The sequence below is a fragment of the Entelurus aequoreus genome, linkage group LG02 (assembly GCF_033978785.1).
Source record: "Entelurus aequoreus isolate RoL-2023_Sb linkage group LG02, RoL_Eaeq_v1.1, whole genome shotgun sequence".
NCBI classification, from domain to species: Eukaryota; Metazoa; Chordata; class Actinopteri; order Syngnathiformes; family Syngnathidae; genus Entelurus; species Entelurus aequoreus.
Window position 1 is genome coordinate 62,420,455 of NC_084732.1, and position 20,589 is coordinate 62,441,043.

At 39.2% G+C, this 20,589-nt stretch overlaps 1 protein-coding gene across 11 annotated transcripts in view; it reads left to right on the top strand.

Annotated features, from left to right (window-relative positions):
• ppip5k1a (diphosphoinositol pentakisphosphate kinase 1a) overlaps window positions 1-20,589 on the top strand; it is a 138,024-nt gene that overhangs the window by 46,454 nt on the left and 70,981 nt on the right. For all 11 annotated transcript variants that reach the window (XM_062030466.1, XM_062030465.1, XM_062030467.1 and 8 more), the window contains exons 7-18: window positions 2,282-2,383; window positions 2,735-2,896; window positions 3,333-3,454; window positions 3,547-3,648; window positions 6,508-6,594; window positions 6,699-6,774; window positions 6,890-6,999; window positions 7,315-7,400; window positions 7,492-7,617; window positions 17,535-17,656; window positions 17,741-17,923; window positions 20,309-20,450. In XM_062030466.1, the coding sequence (XP_061886450.1) occupies window positions 2,282-2,383; window positions 2,735-2,896; window positions 3,333-3,454; window positions 3,547-3,648; window positions 6,508-6,594; window positions 6,699-6,774; window positions 6,890-6,999; window positions 7,315-7,400; window positions 7,492-7,617; window positions 17,535-17,656; window positions 17,741-17,923; window positions 20,309-20,450 (1,420 nt within the window). The remainder of the gene's footprint in view (window positions 1-2,281; window positions 2,384-2,734; window positions 2,897-3,332; window positions 3,455-3,546; window positions 3,649-6,507; window positions 6,595-6,698; window positions 6,775-6,889; window positions 7,000-7,314; window positions 7,401-7,491; window positions 7,618-17,534; window positions 17,657-17,740; window positions 17,924-20,308; window positions 20,451-20,589) is intronic.

The window sequence follows — 20,589 nt, forward strand, 5'->3', positions numbered from 1 at the left end:
GCAGTCCTCGGCCTTTCTTTGCAGTTGGCTGTGGGGCAGCTTCTTTAGCAGCAGGCAAGATTCTTAGGCTATCAAATCACCATGATTTCATGTGTTACGCTCAATGTTTTTTGTTTTTTTTAATTGTTTGCAAAAAAGTTGCCGCAAACAACACGCAAAATTAGATTTATAATCATACACCATAATTTCTCATTTTGGCCTGTGTATTATTTGTATTATTAAATAATAGTGTGTGGGGTTTTGTGCGCAGCAAAAAATTGTCTTTACAAGATTCAAGGAGATTTCAAAAAATAATTCTGCAGTCAAAGCAATTGATATTGCTAGTCATTGACTTCCTCTACACTACAGTGACACAGACAAGCATTTAAAAAAAACCTGCTTTTTATTGTTTTTCTTGTTTTAATGATAACGCAAAAACATTTTCCAAAAGCCTGCATATTGTTTTTTTATGTTTTTCAAGTACAAATGATACAAGTGTGATTAGTGAACATTTTCAGCAAATTTGAACAATATAGTTAACCATATTAATTTTGGTCACATATACTAAACAAAAATATAAACGCCACACTTTTGTTTTTGCGCATTCATGAGTTGAACTCAAATATCTAAAACTTTTACTATACTGTATACACAAAATACCTATTCCTCTAAAATACTGTTCACAAATCTGTCTAAATCTGTGTTAGTGAGCACTTCTTTGCCAAGATAATCCATCCCACCTCACAGGTGTGGCATATCAAGATGCTGATTAAGCAGCATGATTATTACACAGGTGTGCCTTAGGCTCCCCACAATAAAAAGCCTAAAATGTGCATTTTTGCTTTATTGAGGGTCGGAAGGGGTCAGAAAAGCAGTTAGTATCTGGTGTGACCACCATTTGATTCATGCAGTGCAACACATCTCCTTCACATAGAGTTGTTCAGGTTGTCGATTGTGGCCTGTGGAATGTTGGTGCACTTTTCTTCAATGGCTGTGCGAAGTTGCTGCATATTGGCAAGAACTGGAACACACTGTCATATACACCGATCCACAACATCCCCAATATGCTCAATGGGTGACATGTTTGTTGAGTATGCTGGCAATGCAAGAACTGGGATGTTTTCAGCTTTCAGGAATTGTGTACAGATCCTTGCAACATGGGGCCGTGCATTGTCATGCTGCAACATGTGAGGGTCTCGGGGGACTGGCACAACAATAGGCCTCAGGATCTCGTCACTCTATCTCTGTGCAATAAAAATGCCATCAATAAAATGAACTTTTATCATATGTAGCATACCATAAGCCCACCCCCACCATGGGCCACTCGATTCACAACATTGACATCAGTAACCCGCTCTCCCACACGATGCCACGCACGCTGTCTGCCATCTGCCCTGAACAGTGAAAACCGGGATTCATCCGTGAAGAAAACACCTCTCCAACGTGCCAGATACCATTGAATGTGAGCATTTTCCCACTCAAGTTGGTTACAACGACGAACTGCAGTCAGGTCGAGACCTCGATGAGGACGACGCGCATGCAGATGAGCTTCCCTGAGACGGTTTCTCACATTTTGTGCAGAATTATTTGGTTATGCAAACCAATTGTTGCAGCAGCTGTCCGGGTGGCTGGTCTCAGACAATCATGGAGAGGCACCTGCTGGATGTGGAGGTTCTGGGCTTGTGTGGTTACACAAGGTCTGCGGTTGTGAGGCAGGTTCGATGTACTGCCAAATTCTTTGAAACACCTTTGAAGACGGTTTATAGTACAGAAATGAACTCTAAATTTATGGGTGACAGCTCCGGTGGACATTCCTGCAGTCAGCATGCCAACTGCACGTTCCCTCAAAACATGTGGAATTGTGCTGTGTGATAAACCTGCACATTTTAGTGTGGCCTTTTAATGTGGGCAGCCTAAGGCACAATAATAATGCTGTTTAATCAGCATCTAGATAGCCACACCTGTGAGGTGGGACGGATTATGTTGGCAAAGAAGAAGTGCTCACTAACACAGCTTTGTGAACAATATTTGAGAGGAATAGGTCTTTTGTGTATACAATAAAAGTTTTAGATCTTTAAGTTCAACTCATTAAAAAAATAATGGGACAAAAAACAAAAGTGTTTATATTTTTGTTTAGTGTAATCATGACAGTACATGTCTGGCAAGTGTACCTAAGTATTTATTTCCATTTTAGTGGCAGAGAGGACTGCCAAAGGTAGCATAGCAGCATAGCATCAGCAAATGTAAAATTCCTATTTATAAATGATCACAAGGTTTGAGAGCTGTTCTTTAATTGGTATAGATTGGGAGCAGAAGCAGTGTGTACTCACCAGAGAGCAGTGTGAGGAAGACTGGTTCTTACATCTATGAAGAGTTCATGCCAACAGATGGCACTGATGTCAAGGTACGTTATTTTTAGAGAGGGGAACAAGGCATATGTAAGAAAAGGTATTCAATCTTAAATCCATACTGCGGAAATGTGGGAGGTGTTCTTGGGAAGATATTGTTCCATGTTGCTAAACCATGAGATTTTCTTCTACAGTACAGTAGGAAAAAATGGTATAGATAAATTATTAAAACAAAAAGAGACAACTATAGTTGTAAAGATATCATTTGATCACTAAAATATACCATACTAAATTACAAATTTCACCATTGCAAAATTACTTTACAGGTGTTAAAATATAGTTTGTGATGATTTTATCTTAAGTTTTTTCAAGTGATAATTCTTACTTTGTGCTTCTTATACTTTCAGGTGTATACTGTGGGGCCTGACTATGCTCATGCTGAAGCCAGAAAATCTCCTGCATTGGACGGGAAGGTAGAGCGGGACAGCGAGGGCAAGGAGGTTCGTTACCCTGTCATGCTGTCAGCTATGGAGAAACTGGTGGCCCGAAAAGTCTGTTTAGCATTTAAGGTAAGCAATACCTTTTGGTATTTAGTGGAACAACCGGTTCAAGTCAACCATCCTGTTAAGTCCTTGTCCACCGTGTACCTACAAAGCTTTGGCATAGGACTAAGTTTCTTTCTTCTTTTGTAGTAGAGTTCGCAGTTGTTTTTTAACCGCTTTGCACAACATGTTTAATTTTGCAGGAATGGAAAGAAACAATGTTCGTTAACTGTCGTAGGTTGTAAAACTCTATTATAGTTCATTCTTCTCATGTCTATGGCTGAACTCGAGAGTTAATGTGCAAGCGATGGCTATTTTCGATTATGTCGACAACTGCTTATGTCGACGTAAGTCAGCCAATCGTAGGTGTCGACTTACTGTAAATGGGTTCCACTGAAGTATGTTTGTCATTGTATATTTTTCTTGTAAAACTGATGATCTGTGCCCATTCATGTTACTGAAGCAAACTGTTTGTGGCTTTGACCTCCTCCGAGCCAATGGACACTCCTTTGTGTGCGACGTCAACGGTTTCAGTTTTGTGAAGAACTCTATGAAATACTACGATGACTGTGCGAAGATCTTGGGGTAAAACTTGAATAATGATTTTTTTAATTGTATACCTAAAATATTCATTCCTTGTTGACTTGACTATTTATATTATTTCTTTATGTCTTTAGGAATCTTGTAATGCGGGAGCTAGCTCCCCAGTTTCAGATTCCGTGGTCCATCCCCACTGAGGCAGAGGACATCCCAATTGTTCCGACGACGTCAGGGACCATGTGAGTAGTAAAGTTCTTTGATTGCAGGTGTTTTAACTGTACAGTGGTACCTCAGATAACAGATTCCTTAAGTAACACTTTTTTGGTAAAGATGAATGTTTTGCCAAAATGTAGCATTAGTTAAATTGCATTCATTCAGTTAGTGTCCAATGTTGCGCGTGATAAACTGTTACCTTTGTGTGTTAACATCATCAGTTGTTTATTCAGCCATCTTGAATCACATGCCTATCACCAAATCTGTTAATATAACCTGGCTTTGCATCAATCCACTGCACCAACACAAAAAAGCTAGTCACTGCTGAGTAATTGTGCGTACGTTTTTATGCGACAAAGAGTGTGATTGCTTGATAACAAGCCATGAGACCAAAGAAAGTTTTGAGTGCCAGTAATTTTACAAATAGGGTGAGAACTACTGTCAAATTTGAGAAGGGAATCATTGCAAAAGTTGGCGTTTAAATGGCGGATTTAGCCCGGATCTACATGATGTCCGCATCAACAATTACCACCATGGCAAAGAAAGAACAAAGGAGTGAAGGTTTTGTCTTGAGTTGACAAAACAGAGACTGAAAACGATTGAAGATCTTAAGACGTTGTTTTTAAGTGTGCCTACCCTTCCATTGTCCTCTCCTCTCTTCCTCTCCTGTTACCTCATTGTGTGTGTGTGTGTGTGTGTGTGTGTGTGTGTGTGTGTGTGTGTGTGTGTGTGTGTGTGTGTGTGTGTGTGTGTGTGTGTGTGTGTGTGTGTGTGTGTGTGTGTGTGTGTGTGTGTGTGTGTGTGTGTGTGTGTGTGTGTGTGTGTGTGTGTGTGTGTGTGTGTGTGTGTGTGTGTGTGCAATGAAAGTAAAAAAAATATGCTAATTGTTCATTTGTCTTTTTCATTAGCCATTTATAGTTATTTGCCTTTTTTTATGTTAAGAGGAACTGCACTATTTTAGGGCATTTTTCCTATTGTTCACAATCATTATGAAAGACATGACGACAGATGTATTTAAAAAAAAAAAAAAAGCATTCTAAATTGTAAATAAATGCGATCAAAAGTCAGTTTACAATGGAGCCTATAGGTGCCGCTCTATTCTGCCTATGAATCTCTTTAAAACCATCCAAACACCTCCATTAAGGTTTTATATACATGATTTAAGTATATATGTAATGTAGTAACAGGCACATTTATAATAACATTTAATATTTACATAATTTGCTCATTTTAAGCATATGCAGTGCATTAATTTAAAAAACGCATCACAACAGTCGCATTTTTTCAACTACATCACTGATTATTACTCACTGCAGGCTTTGTAAGAGCCAACACACATAATACAACTTCACTTACTGTACAAGGTCTGCTGTCATTAGGATGCTGACTGCTAGGATGTTCATATATTCCCATTTAGATGAAGAATTACTCATAATCCTCGCGAAGAAAAGGGGGTTGGAACCAAGTGTATTTTCGTGTCGTTCTCATCATAAATTGGATGTCAAAGTGAACCAACTTGTTGGAATATGTCCTCGTCTTTCTACTATCCAGTTGAGAGGCATGATTTATGATCTAGAATAAAGTTTGACGGGGAAGCAGCTCATCAATCGATCATGTCAACATTGGCACACGAGCTTGTGATCATGGCGCCGCTATAAATAGTTTGTCTGTGTTAGCGCTTATAATAACAATATCACTAATACTTGGTTAATATTCAAGTCACAAAATGTAAATGGAGTATTGTTGGCGGTTTTTGGATGATTATTTATTGGGTTTTATGGGAGGAATAGAAGACCGCCCATTGGCTCCGCTGTAAGTGGACTTTTATTTACGTTTCTTTACGAGTTAGAATGCTTTTTTTTTCTTTTTTTTTTAAATACATCCGTCGTTATGTCTTTCATAATGATTGTGAACTATAGGCAAAATTAAAAATATATATACATTTTTTATTAATTTACAATCATCATGTGAGACAAGCACACATGTTTTTCTTTTTGTTTTTATACATTTTAACTCTTAAATAAACGCTAGCAGAAGTCAGCTAACAATGGAGCGAATGGAATTTGCTCTATTCCGCCTGTAAAGCGCTCTAAAAACATCCCAAAACCTCCATCGTTTGATTTACGTACTGTAAGTATATGTAATGTAGTAACAGGGACTTTCATGATAACATGTAATATTTTGATCATCACAACGTTTGCTTTTTCCTTCAATAATGACAATCACTACTTATCATGGCAGACTTCATGAGAGACAACGACTACTACTTTGTGACCAATGATGTCCAGAATTTTCTCTTTTTAGCCTTAATACACGCTGGATGAGCTACAAGTTTTATAAAGCTGAGTGATAGGCAGATGCACCAAGTAGCACTATTGCTATGTGCTAAACAAGAAATACAAACTGCAAACACAATAAAACAATCTCTTACTGTACAATATCAGCTCTCAGTGGAATGCTGACTAAAGGGATGTTCATATATTCCCGTTTATGTGAAGTATTAATCATATACCTCACACATGGGGGAAAAAACAGGTGGGCGCAAATGAGCGTCTTCGTGTCTATCTCATACTCTTCTGGCCTAAGTTGATTCTTTTTTTCTTTTGTCTTTTTTAAGTTGAATCTCAAAGTTCACCAACATTCCCTTATTACTGAATTCGCCTCAGATAATTATGGAAAAAAATAATAAATATAGATTTATTGTGTACATTTTACGCAGCCACTGTGATTGTATACAAATATAATTCTCAATGTTTTAAATACTTCCACATTATTAACTACTCAGTTGTTGAACACAACCTTCTCAAAAGATTAAAGTGAAGCAGGCCATTGTTTACAAATTTTATTTTTTTTAAATTCAAAACTAATAACTTTATTTACAACAGGATGGAATTACGCTGTGTTATAGCCGTCATCCGCCATGGAGACAGAACACCGAAGCAGAAGATGAAGATGGAAGTTCGCAACCCCCTGTAAGATCTATTTCCTTACTATATATCAACAACAAATGTTGATATGCTAAACAAAAATGTTGGTAATGACAGTAATATAAATTATTTTAATGATATCCATTCAGGTTCTTTGACCTTTTTGAAAAATATGGAGGATACAAAACTGGGAAATTAAAACTAAAGAAGCCAAAACAGCTGCAGGTAGTGAACTCACACCATCACTAACAAATGGCAATACATATTTAGAGTCAACCTATCTCCCCAAAACGTTTTTGTGTGTTTAACTTTGTTAAAATTATTGTTTGAACTACAACAGGAGGTGCTGGACATCACACGGCAGTTATTAGCGGAACTGGGTCAGCACAACGACTGTGAGATAGAAGAAAAGAAGTCCAAACTGGAGCAGCTAAAAACTGTTCTAGAAATGTAAGGGACAAGTTAACTGAGTTACCTTTTACCTCACTAATGCTCATTTTAGGGTATTAATTTTTTGGTCATTGTCGGTAGTCTCACTTCATTTTGATGCTGTACTTTGCTGCTGCTCTGTATAACTTGCTTAGAATGGGGGCGTCGTAAATTTTGACACTTCCCCCGGGTGCTTGAAGTTTGAAATATACCCTGTGCTTGGATTTTTTTAAGAAAAACTAACCTAAAACTTGAACTGGTGCTATGCATCTGTAGAAACATGGTAGTGATTGTTCCTATTATTCTACAATTTCTCCTCTTTTCCTTTAATCAAAGGTATGGGCACTTCTCTGGGATCAACAGAAAAGTGCAGCTAACCTATTTGCCTTATGGGCAGCCCAAAACTTCTAGCGAAGAAGAAGGTGAGTACAAAACAACCTCTTTTAACAAAATACAGAAAAATGTATTTTGGGGGAAAAAAATTTAACCTTTTTATCTGGATGTGTTTCTTAGACACACGTAAGGAAGGTCCATCTCTGCTGCTTGTACTAAAATGGGGAGGAGAGCTGACGCCTGCTGGCAGAGTGCAGGCTGAGGAGCTTGGGAAGGCCTTCCGTTGTATGTACCCTGGAGGACAAGGTCAGAAACAAAATAGTCTATCTCTCTATATTCTCATTTAATACAAATCTGGATGTTAGAATATTTTATTTTTAAGGTGAAGTTGAGTTTAACATCACTAAACCATATAGTAAGCAATCTCAGTGTGCAAATAAAGCCCCGAAAGTTCAACAGAGAAAGGTGTGTTTCAATTGACTCTCCTTTCCAGGTTGCAGCATCTGGTCAAATTGCTTCAACATAGTTAAAAATCAGCATGGGAGTTCTAAATCTAAAATTGGCTGGTCCTCACCATGGCGAAATACGCATAGTGCTGCTAGATATGTATAGACATTCCAGTGTTTCCCCCAGAAAATGTGTTAGTTAAGGTGGTGTCTCTCCGGCTGACAGACCGGGGAAGGGGGTGGGTGGGTGTAAGGATCGGTGTAACTCGGCCGGTCGCCATCACGTCTCCACCTCGTCGCTGCCACCACAGCCTGGGGAGAAATAGACTACAGACTGTGGTGAAGTAGGCCGTAGCGTGAAGAAGCCTACAATTTTTGGTTGTGTTTTCTGCTCCATTTGCTGAATGACGATATATATCTCGATATTTTTTCCGTAAAGTAAAAACAAAACAGTCCTAGTTACCTGAGATACTAAGTATATCATTATTATGACTTGGTAAGTCAAAATAATGACTTACTAAGTGAAATTAATGACTCACTGTAAGTAAGCGTTTGCAATAAGCGTTTGCAATAAGCGTTTGGAAAAAAAGAGTTAAAAGTGGGGCCACATGTTCAACTCATCATGCTTAATTTATTACAGCATTTGGGAAGCCTGTAGTTGATTTTTATCATGTAAATGTTATATTTTTATCAACATGTGATAGCAGGGACCCTGCCATTCAAAACTAGGCTGCTACATTACTAATGATTAATGTAACAATAGCTGAAAAAATTGTACAATAGCAATAGGAGAGACTATTCATCCCTGAACACCATGGAGTTCATGTAGGCTTTATGATGCAGTTACATTATTATATAAACTATCAGAGACAGCTTCAAGAAACTCTTCATTTAACATAATGTCGTTTTTCTGCTGCTTCAACACAGCTCAGTCAACACAGAAAAAGGTAAAGTGAAATAACTTAGTTGTTAACTGTAGGTCAATAAAGCTTGTCTGTCTCTCTTTCTCTCAGACAGACAGGGCTTTGCTGTCCGTAACACACACCGCACAGTGAGCTAACGTTACGCTAAAAGCTAATTAGCCTTCACCTCAAGGACTGCGAGCGAGCTGAGCTGCTGTTTATGTTTCTAGAACGTCAACGGGCTCATAGTGATGTTACTAGTAGTTGACTGGGAGGTGTTTATTATAATTTGGGTCGAGTCCGCTGCCTTACCTGCGAAACACCTACCTGCTCACTCCACCGCAGGGGCACTGATTCCATGCGCTCTGAATACGCACTGCTGATTGGCTGTTACATGCGCTCTGAATATGCACTGCTGATTGGCTGTTACCGCTCTGCGTATAAACAATCAGATGGTTCTGTGGGTGGGACAATGCTGGGTGCTGCAGAGACGTACTGACAGAGGCAGAGGCAGAACTAAGCGGAGCAGCTTGTTAAGACTTTAATTTAGGCGGTGGCTCTTTGTTGTTAAGGCGGCCGCCTTAACAACAAAGCACTGCGGGAAACCCTGCATTCACAGTCCACTCCTTTCTTGAGATTACTTTTAGAATTGTGAAAATGCACAAATCGCACTCACTACTAGGCGTGCAACGGTACTACGTAAAATACCGGACCGTACGGTCTGCCCGACACAGCATGGTATGCCTTTCTTGACCTCAGTTAATGTGTGAGTGTATGTGTGTGCGGGAATGCCTGTCCATCCATCCATCCATCCATTTTCTACCGCTTATTCCCTTTGGGGTCGCGGGGGGCGCTGGAGCCTATCTCAGTCACAATCGGGCGGAAGGCGGTGTACACCCTGGACAAGTCGCCACCTCATCGCAGGGCCGACACAGATAGACAGACAACATTCACACTCACATTCACACACTAGGGCCAATTTAGTGTTGCCAAATGCCTGTCCACGGTAGTGAAAATCCCTCACCACTACGTAATGTCCAAACACCGTTGTGCTTTTCCCCCCTCACATTGTTGTATGTGGAGCTCAGACGAAAACAAACAAATATGGCTTGCACGCATTTTGATCAATCAGCTACTTCATTCAAATGCACCTATCGACAGACAGCGTCTCACTGTTGCAGGCAGCTCACAGTGCGTTGGAAGTATCAAACCCTGAAAATTATATACTCAATTGACTGAACTTATTGTCAAGACTACTTAAGTTAATTAGAAGAAAAAATAAAAATGTTCATAGCTTATGCCTGATTCAACTCTTAAGATATAAAATGTATTTGGAAGAACTCTACAGACACTTTTTCTTCAAATCCTTTTATAGTTAGTGGTTAAACATTTTGTTCCTGAAGTGATCATTCAACTTGTTTATTTTGGTACATATTATTTTTAGGGCTGCAACAACTAATCGATTAAATCGATTAAAATCGATTACCAAAATAGTTGGCGATTAATTTAGTCATCGATTCGTTGGAACTATGTTATGCGCATGCGCGGAGACTTTTTTTGTTTGTTTGTTTATTTTTTTGTTGTTGTTTTTTTTTGTTTTATAAACCTTTATTTATAAACTGCAACATTTACAAAAAGCTGAGAAACAATAATCAAAATAAGTACAAAAACAGTACAAAAACAGTACAAAACAGCGCTAGGGCGGCGCTGAGGCTGCGTCTCATGAGGTGGCGTAAGCTAGCCAATGATGTGGTCATATGCAGCTCACGTGACGACGGCGTCTCCTTTGCTGGAAACATTTGAAAAATGGCGCAGGAAAACACTACCGATAGTTTAGCGGAGAAACATCTTGAGGTTATTGCTTCAATAGAGAAAAGTGTAACACCTAAGTCGTCAAAAGAGTGGGAACACTTCACTTTAAAGATTTGAAAGAAGACCGTTTCCTGCAAAATGGCACGGAAGTACAACATTGTTTCAGGAGCACCTGAAGAAGAAAAATGTTGGAGCCATGGATGAAGGGAAGAACTCACAGTACGTAACTTTTTAAGTCCATAGTGGCAACAAGCATTCATGAGTTCAGCTTTTTTGTGAGTAACTTTAACGTTATGCCTTTGTTGCAACGCGGGGCTGATAATGTGTCTACGGCACATTTGACTCCGTTTTGAGAGAGAAAACGCACGGTTACCAATTTCAAAATAAACGTAACGGACAGAAATATCTCAGGTTGGTTTCATAATGGATCAATGTAGCCGGGCTGATAAAGCTATATAAATATATTTAGATTTGAGTGATGCTTTAGTATAACTAAACGTTATGAAGGTGCTGGAATATTTCATGCTATTATTCAGAGGCAGCCTAAAATGAATCCTTTATTATTCACAACAGAAACGTGTACAATATCTGATTCAGTTCTGATGAGTTACATTTCTGTGTTATTATTGGTGTATCTTGCATCCCCAATGTCCAGAACATGGTGCCAGTATGCTGGGTTTTTTCAATAAAATACTGGAAAAGATAGAAATGTAGTTTGTCTCTTTTATCCGATTATATGCCTCTGATTATATCACTGCTTATTTGTCAGCGGTGGTTGGCAAAATGCAAGCAATGACCACAATGGTGATTTTTTTTTTTTACTCAAATAGTTGATCATTCATTAGGTGCAGTTTGAATTTGAGGTTGTGTAAAATAATTAGGGCTGCAACTAACGATTAATTTGATAATCGATTAATCTGTCGATTATTACTTTGATTAATCGATTATCAAATTAATCGTTAGTTGCGGCCCTAATTATTTTACACAACCTCAAATTCAAACTGCACCTAATGAATGATCAACTATTTGAGTAAAAAAAAAAAATCACCATTGTGGTCATTGCTTGCATTTTGCCAACCACCGCTGACAAATAAGCAGTGATATAATCAGAGGCAATGATACTTTTGAAAGTGTTGTTTTGTAAATGTTAACTTGAAAGAAAAGTATTCAATACACCACTGATATTAACTGTGGAATGTAGTTTTTGCTGACAATGTCTGCTGCCACTGCAATGATGACTGACTGGATGTCCATACATTCCCGTTTAGATGAAGAATTAATCATAATCCAAGGGTTAAAAGTAATAGTTGCTGTCTGCAGACACTGTCTTTGGGTGTCGTGTCTTTGTTTTTGTCTTCATCTCCAGGTATAAATTGAATGTCACAGATGAAGAACGTTATTGATTCATGGCAATTGCCTCCTATTATCCAGATAAGAGGCATGATTTATAATAAAAAATAACTGACGAGCCTAAACGCGATGCAGCTGCAGGAACGGCAGCAATAGGACATTGGCTGGCTCACAGTACAGAAGCATAAGGCATAAACAAAAAAAAAGGCCTAAGAACCTAAGGCCTTCAGAACATAAGCTTGTTGGCTCTCTCTGTTATCAATGTGCCGCTAAAAATAGTTTGTCGGCATTAACGCTTATAATAAAAATATTGCTAATATTTGGTTAATACTCAGGTCATGATATGTAACTAGAGTATTGTTAGCGGGTTTTGGATGGTTATTTAGAAAGTTTTGTAGTCGGAATACAGAGCCACCTATTGACTCCATTGTTAGCTGACTTTTTATTTATTTATTTATGTACAACTAAGAATGCATTAAAAAAAAGTATAACATATGTGTTCATGTCTTATATAGGAATTGTGAATAATAGACAGCACATCTCTTTCTAATTTTTGCATGTATCCAGCATGACTGATATGCTGATATGGTCAGAGTGCAGAAGCGTTTCCATCGTGACGTTATCCCACCCCGAATCTACAAAAATTAATTCGGCGCGGAATATTCAAAATGTTCGTCTGAAATTGTGGTATTTTGTGATGTTTAATTGATGGTATTTTCACATAATTTGGGGATTGAAAATACAATTAGGATATGGTTTAATGAATACAAAGAAACACAATTAAGCATATAAAGTCAACTTGTTTTTCCATCTATTGGTACTTTGCTTGTTCCGCTTTTGTCGACTGTTTTTTCTTATGACTAAAAGGTTAAACTTAAGTTGACATTGACATACATGGTCAACCATTTTTGTCAAGATAAAATTTGAGACACAAAGGAGTAATTTCTGTGAAAAATCGATCCACATATGTTGGCATTAGTTGTAGTTTTGTCAATCTCACAGCGACATAACTATGGTCTAGTTACAAGCATTAAACAGTGCACACAGTCACTTCCTGTTCAGTGCAAAGTAAGCTTCAAAATAAATAAATAATTTCACAGATTGTATTTTGCACAGTCAGCTGATCAACTGACCTAAGTGAGCGGAAATGTGTATGAAGATGTAACAGGACAGAGATGATACGAGTTGAAATACTCTACTGACCAACATTGACATAATACGGCATTTCTCAGGAGTTTCCAAGGCAACACATGTTCAAATTAAGCTGTTGTATGGGGAAATGCACTTTTTGGAATTGTGTCTATCATTCACAATCCTTATGTGAGACAAGCACATTGTGTCTGCCTTTTTTTATGCATTCTAATTTGTAAATTCGCAAAGGGGATTCGATCTATTCTGCCTATTAAGTGCTCTAAAAAATCTAAGAACTTCCATCAACATTTTACATACATGCTGAAAGTATCTATGTAATGCAGTAACAGGCACATTCATAATCAAATTTAATATTCACATATTCTGGTCATTTTAAGCATTAAGACAGCTCATTAATTTCACAGACATATCACATTGTTCTTTTTGTACCTCAACAAAATATCAATCAATCATTGTTTATTTATATAGCCCTAAATCACAAGTGTCTCAAAGGGCTGCCCAAGCCACAACGACATCCTCGGTACAGAGCCCACATACGGGCAAGGAAAAACTCACCCCAGTGGGACGTCAATGTGAATGACTATGAGAAACCTTGGAGAGGACCGCATATGTGGGTAACCCCCCCCTCTAGGGGAGACCGAAAGCAATGGATGTCAAGTGGGTCTGACATAATATTGTGAAAGTCCAGTCCACAGCGGATCCAACACATCAGCGAAAGTCCAGTCCATAGTGGGGCCAGCAGGAAACCATCCCGAACGGAGACGGGTCAGCAGCGTAGAGATGTCCCCAACCGATGTACAGGCTAGCGGTCCACCCCGGGTCCCGACTCTGGACAACCAGCACTTCATCCGTGGCCACCGGACCTGTGCAACTCCCCCTCCATAAGGGAGAGGGGAGCAGAGGAGAAAAGAAAAGAAAAGAAACGGCAGATCAACTGGTCTAAAAAGGGGGTCTATTTAAAGGCTAGAGTATACAAATGAGTTTTAAGATGGGACTTAAATGCTTCTACTGAGGTAGCATCTCTAACTTTTACCGGGAGGGCATTCCATAGTATTGGAGCCCGAATAGAAAACGCTCTATAGCCCGCAGACTTTTTTTGGGCTCTGAGAATCACTAATAAGCCGGAGTTCTTTGAACGCAGATTTCTTGCCGGGACATATGGTACAATACAATCGGCAAGATAGGCAGGAGCTAGACCGTGTAGTATTTTATACGTAAGTAGTAAAACTTTAAAGTCGCATCTTAGGTGCACAGGAAGCCAGTGCAAGTGAGCCAGTATAGGCGTAATATGATCAAACTTTCTTGTTTTTGTCAAAAGTCTAGCAGCCGCATTTTGTACCAACTGTAATCTTTTAATGCTAGACATAGGGAGGCCCGAAAATAATACGTTACAGTAATCGAGACGAGACGTAACGAACGCATGGATAATGATGTCAGCGTCGTTTGTGGACAAAATGGAACGAATTTTAGCGATATTACGGAGATGAAAGAAGGCCGTTTTAGTAACACTCTTAATGTGTGACTCAAACGAGAGAGTTGGGTCGAAGATAATACCCAGATTCTTTACCGAGTCGCCTTGTGTAATTGTTTGGTTGTCAAATGTTAAGGTGGTCTTATTAAATAGATGTCGGTGTTGAGCAGGACAGATAATCAGCATTTCCGTTTTCTTAGCGTTGAGTTGCAAAAAGTTCGTGGACATCCATTGTTTAATTTCATTAAGACACGCCTCCAGCTGACTACAACTTAAAATACAACTCCTACTAATTATTGCAGACTCCATGAAAGCCAACAACGAATGATTTGGGACAATGATGATCCAAAACCTTATATTTTTGAGCCTAAATATTAGGAGGATTAGTTACAAGTTTTAGATACTGAATTATAAGCAGATCCAGCAAGTTCAACTATTGCTAAGTGCTTAACAAGAAATACAAACTATGACCATAATAAAACAATCAGTTTATATTGTCTTCTCTCAGTGGGAATGCCGACTGATGGGATGTTTATATTTTCCCGTTTAGATTAAGAATTAATGATAATCTTTACGCCGGCAAAAAAAAAAAGGTGGGCGCAAACTAACGTCTTTCCATGGTTTTGTCGCAATCTCCGGGTCTTAGTTGAATATCAAAGTGGACCAATTTCTCGGTTTATGTCCACAACTTTTTACTATACAGGTGAGAAGCATGATTTATAATCTAATCATTTACCAATTCAGAGGCGATACGGCAGCTCACCGGCTCAGTATGTCACTAAAGCTGCATAAGCTATGTTACCTCTATGATTAATGCGCCACTTGAATTATTTTCTTGGCTCTTTTAACACTGTCGCTAATACTTGGTTAATATGCAGGTCACATAATGTACCGTAAATTGAGTATACTTGGCAGTTTGTGGATGTTGTAAGAGTACTTAATGTGTGCAATCGATTATTCCCATTAGCTTCATTGTTGTTCACCTCATACTTGCCGTATAATACAAATTAGAATGTGTTAAAAAAAGAAATACATACAGTATGTGTTCCTTTCTTGCATAAGATAGAGTTTGTGAATGATAGGCAACATCTTAATAAAAAGTGCAGTTCCCCTTCAAATCTTGTCTTGTCATCCGTGTTGGGTTAGTTACTGAAAACCAGTAACTAGTTAGTTACTAGTTACTTTTTCAAAAGTAACTCAGTTACTAACTCAGTTACTTACACCAAAAAGTAATGCGTTACTGTGAAAAGTAACTATTTAGTTACTTCTTTTTTTTTTTAAGGCTCCCATTAATTCCCTTTTAGCCTTCATTTCAGTACTGTTATTGCACTGGAGAATATTACAATCTGTTGATCAACTTGACGTTCATTTGCATCACTGAACTCAGAAGGCAATGTGGTCTACATACAACACACAAAGACAAAGATATGTTTGAAAGGAACAATTTATTTCAGGCCAGAACAAATTGACAAAACTATTTTAAATAGCTGCAACATAACATACATAAGTAACCAACAGCATAATAACAGCATAGCTGTAAACCTGTCTTCACCCAAGGAAGGCACACATGACATACCGTACACAAAGCCTAACCAGGCATTTTTTTTCTCTCAAGGAATTCGGAAATAAAATCATGTATTCAGGAGATCAACACTGTACTGAAGCCCAGAACACTCTACACATTTCCCCAGTTTTAGTTTAGAGATAAGGAAAGATTGCCCTGGCCCACTGGGATCCCTCTTTATGTTTGTGAACTTTATAGTCCATACATTTAGAGTGATGTGATAATCAAACACTCTAGAAGTCTAGAATGAAAGAGTGTATATAAGAGAATTGACATAGAGTGTGTACCTTCAATGATGAATGATGAGCAGAGACAGAGTTTGGAGTTTTTTCTTTAGCTCGCTTTCCATGTTTATGTACTCACTGTCCAGGTACTTGGAACATGTTCTGTGCCATTTGCAGTTTGACGCCGGTATCATGCTAATTAGCTGCCTGAAAGCGGGGGACTCCACTGTAGAAATAGCCTGCATGTCTTCTAGCACATACACTGCAATGGCTCTATCAATGTTGTCCTGGCTAGCAGTCCCTCCGTTAAAATCCTTAAGTGGAGCTGAAGTGGCATCGGAGTCTGTGTCTCTCTTTACTAGCTTCGTCGAAGCATGTTGCTTTTGTAGCTGTTTCAGCAGATTTGAATTGCTGTTTTGGGCAGTATTCCCGGGCGCGGTCACTGCTGCTGCTCATCCCTCTCTCACCTCCCAGGGGGTGATCAAGGGTGACGGGTCAAATGCAGAGAATAATTTCGCCACACCTAGTGTGTGTGAGACAATCATTGGCACTTTAACTTTAAGTAGATGGGATCTTTGATCCAAGACACAACTTACATTTAACTAAGATGTTCTTTTCTTTGTGCTTGACAAAAGAAAAGTATTGAGAATGTCTGGACTTCTGGCTTCGCCATGATGTCTTGTTAGTTGTTATGAGAGTAGCGTATGCGTGTGTGTGTGTGGCCCTTTAAGATATGGCAGCATGTGAGGTGAGTGACGTCAGTGAGTGAGTGGGCGAGAGAGGTGAGGGAGCGCAACAGTGAGTGCGTGCAGGTGCTCTAGCTTGGTGGATGGCTGCGTGCGAGACACCAATAAAGTCACAAAGTTGCAACAAACCGCCGGCCTCGTCATTCACCCTCGAGTCCGGAGCTGTAAAGACCCACTGCCGGGTAAAGTGAAGGTTGTTTGCCCCGAAGTACATAGGCCCTGGAGAAACGTCTCCCCTGCGCTCCTCGACTACGGTATGGGAGCCCCCCCGCCCCACCCACACAAAGCACGCCTTTTCTTTTCCTTGTGACACAGAAGGACGACACTGAAGCGCTCCAATAAAACACACTCAGATCTTCTGTCTCTAGCCGATACTACATAAAAAATAACGTAAAATAACGCAGTAACGCATCATGTAGTAACGGTAACTGAGTTACTGAATATAAAAAATTACGCGCTAGATTACTAGTTACCGCCAAAACTAACGGCAACGCGTTAGTCCCAATACTGCTTGTCATTACGTAATTTGGCCTAAACTGTTTGGGGTTCTGTGCAGGAGACTATGCTGGTTTTCCTGGCTGTGGATTACTGCGGTTGCATAGCACTTATAGACATGACCTGAAGATATATGCATCTGATGAAGGCAGAGTGCAGATGACTGCTGCAGCTTTTGCAAAGGTACTATTGTATTGTTGTTGTTTTTTTAATCAAATAACAAAAAAATGCCAAATAATTATTTTTTTTCAATTTCTATGTCCTTAGGGTTTGTTAGCCTTGGAGGGGGAGCTGACTCCCATCCTGGTACAGATGGTAAAGAGCGCTAACATGAATGGGTTGCTGGATAGCGACAGTGACTCACTAAGTGGCTGCCAGCATCGTGTTAAAGCCAGACTTCATGAGATTCTACAGAAAGACAGGGATTTTCTTGATGAAGACTACGACAGGGTGAGTTAGTTGTATTAGTTTCAATATGCTTAAATGTCTTAACCTATTGACTTTATTAATTTGGACATGGTCTTCTTTGAGTATTGCACACTCTCTCATAAAGTAGGCATAATATGGTTAGTACATAAAATGCAGATTTATTGATTTGATTATAACTGTAATATCTACATTGAGTTAAACGGAGGACCGCAGGAAGCCAAAGTACTTTTTGTCAAAGACATCAAGCAACTGGACAAATCCTGAACATTACATCATCTCGACTACAAGACAATTAAAGACACAACTCATAAAGATTTGACGCAGCCAAAGTCAACAATAACAATCTACAATAGTAACCTATATTACAATATTAAGTAAAACATAAAATTAATTTACTATCTTCATTTTTCTACCGCTTGTCCTCCTCGGGGTCGGTGGGGGGTTGGAGCCCATCACCAAGAATGTATTAAATTATGTATATCTGGGGATCAATCAGTACGTGACCATGCACTAAATTACTCAGTGGCCTAGTGGTTAGAGTGTCCGCCTTGAGATCGGTAGGTTGTGAGTTCAAACCCCGGCCGAGTCATACCAAAGACTATAAAAATGGGACCCATTACTTCCCTGCTTGGCACTCAGCATCAAGGGTTGGAATTGGGGGTTAAATCACCAAAAATGATTCCCGGGCGTGGCACCGCTGCTGCCCACTGCTCCCCTCACCTCCCAGGGGGTGAACAAGGAGATGGGTCAAATGCAGAGGACAAATTTCACCACACCTAGTGTGTGTGACAATCATTGGTACTTTAACTTTAACTTTATTAGTCCGATTTTTCAACCCATGGAAACACCTTAATCTGATCGTGTTCAGTTTTTTGTAAAGTCGGACTAACACACACCTGTTATGCGATTGAAAGGCATATCTCTCACTCGCCGACTCACTTCATATTGCGCATGTGCCAGCCTCAACGTGCAGGATTAAAACCAGACGCAGATACCGTTCAATAAAAACATAAGCAACAGTTATAATGAAGAGGAGACTGTTTATTTGCTTCACAAAGTGCATTGATTGGAAAAAGAAGAAACCGATATATTTAAGAAGGTAGCTAAGGAAATGTACAATGCCGGCTTCATTTGGACTCCCGAACGAAATACGGATAAGATGAAAGAGAACAAAGTGGGTAGCTAAGGAAATGTACAATGCCGGCTTCATTTGGACTCCCGAACGAAATACGGATAAGATGAAAGAGAACAAAGTGGGTACATTAAAGGCGAATAATAAAGCGTACACAAACCTCTTTACACTGCTTTTGTGTGCTTCAAATTAATTAACAATAACTCTGTATTTTATACAACTGACTAGATAGTCCAGAACAATAGCAACCTTCATCTGGAACAGTATCGGATGAGGCACGAACAGCCTTTTCCTTAGGATTTCAAACTCCTTCCATCAATCCACGGAGCCTTATGAATGAACTCTGAGACATTCGAAAGTTTTGTTTTCCATTATTCGCTGTCCAAAAATTCCTTTGAAAAAATCTCTGCCGCCAGTCTTTCTTTGCTTCAGACCTGCATTTGCTCCGATACATTCTTCATAGTAGCGTCACGTTCGTAGCACAAAATAAGATAATTCCTTAATGCTGTCTATTTAGCATCAGCATATCCATTAGAGACGTAATATTTGTAATCTGTCACATATTACAGCGGACATCATGTACTACTTTTATGGAGCTGCTGATGCCTAGTGTGACGTCATAAGTCAACCGGAAAAGCAATACATTAATCTGCGCTAGAAGGAAATAAGCACCAGGAATGCATAGGAATTCCGGGATTTCACCATCTACGGTCCGTAATATCATCATCATCAAAAGGTTCACAAAATCTGAAAAAAGCAGGTGTCCATCCATTCATTTTCTACCGCTTGTCCCTCTTGGGGTAGCAGGGGTGCTGGAGCCTATCCCAGATGCACTCGGGCAGAACGTGGGTTACACCCTGGACAAGTCGCCACTTCATCGCAGGGCTAATTTAGTGTTGTGAAAATAGAAAAACCTGCACTATTTGAGAAATCAGACTAATGTAGTGCATGGAAACGTAGAGACTTATGAAGTGTTCAGTTTGGTCGACATTTTCAGACCAGCACGTACAGTATATATAGTCAAAATATGTTTGTTTTTTTATTATTATTGAGATTTATCAGTAAAAGACATGGATAAAGGGTAGGAATTAATATATGTTGAATTGTGTAACTTGTTGTAAACTAATTTACATGTCTGAAATTAAAAAAAATCATAAACATAACTGAATCTTAATTTGCATTTTAAAATATTTTGACAAAGTTGTAGCAGCCTTGTTCTATTGAAATTATTTATTGTTTTTCCCCCCAGTTAAAATGTTTGTGTGTGTTAACAGCTGGCCCCATCATGTAGTGTGTCTTTAGTGAACTCGATGAAAATAGTCCAGAACCCTGTGGAAACATGTGACCAGGTTTACGCCCTCATTCAAAGTCTGACTGCACAGATCCGTAAAAGAATGGAGGATCCCAAGTCAGCTGGTGAGTTTATAAAATGTACCCTGCAGAGAAAAAGAGTGTTGTAAAACTTATCTATAGTGGCTACTTATTTTGCTTCCTTGAATAGTATTTTTTTTGTCCCTCATAGTTGCCACTAACATCAAACTTGGTTGGTACTGGG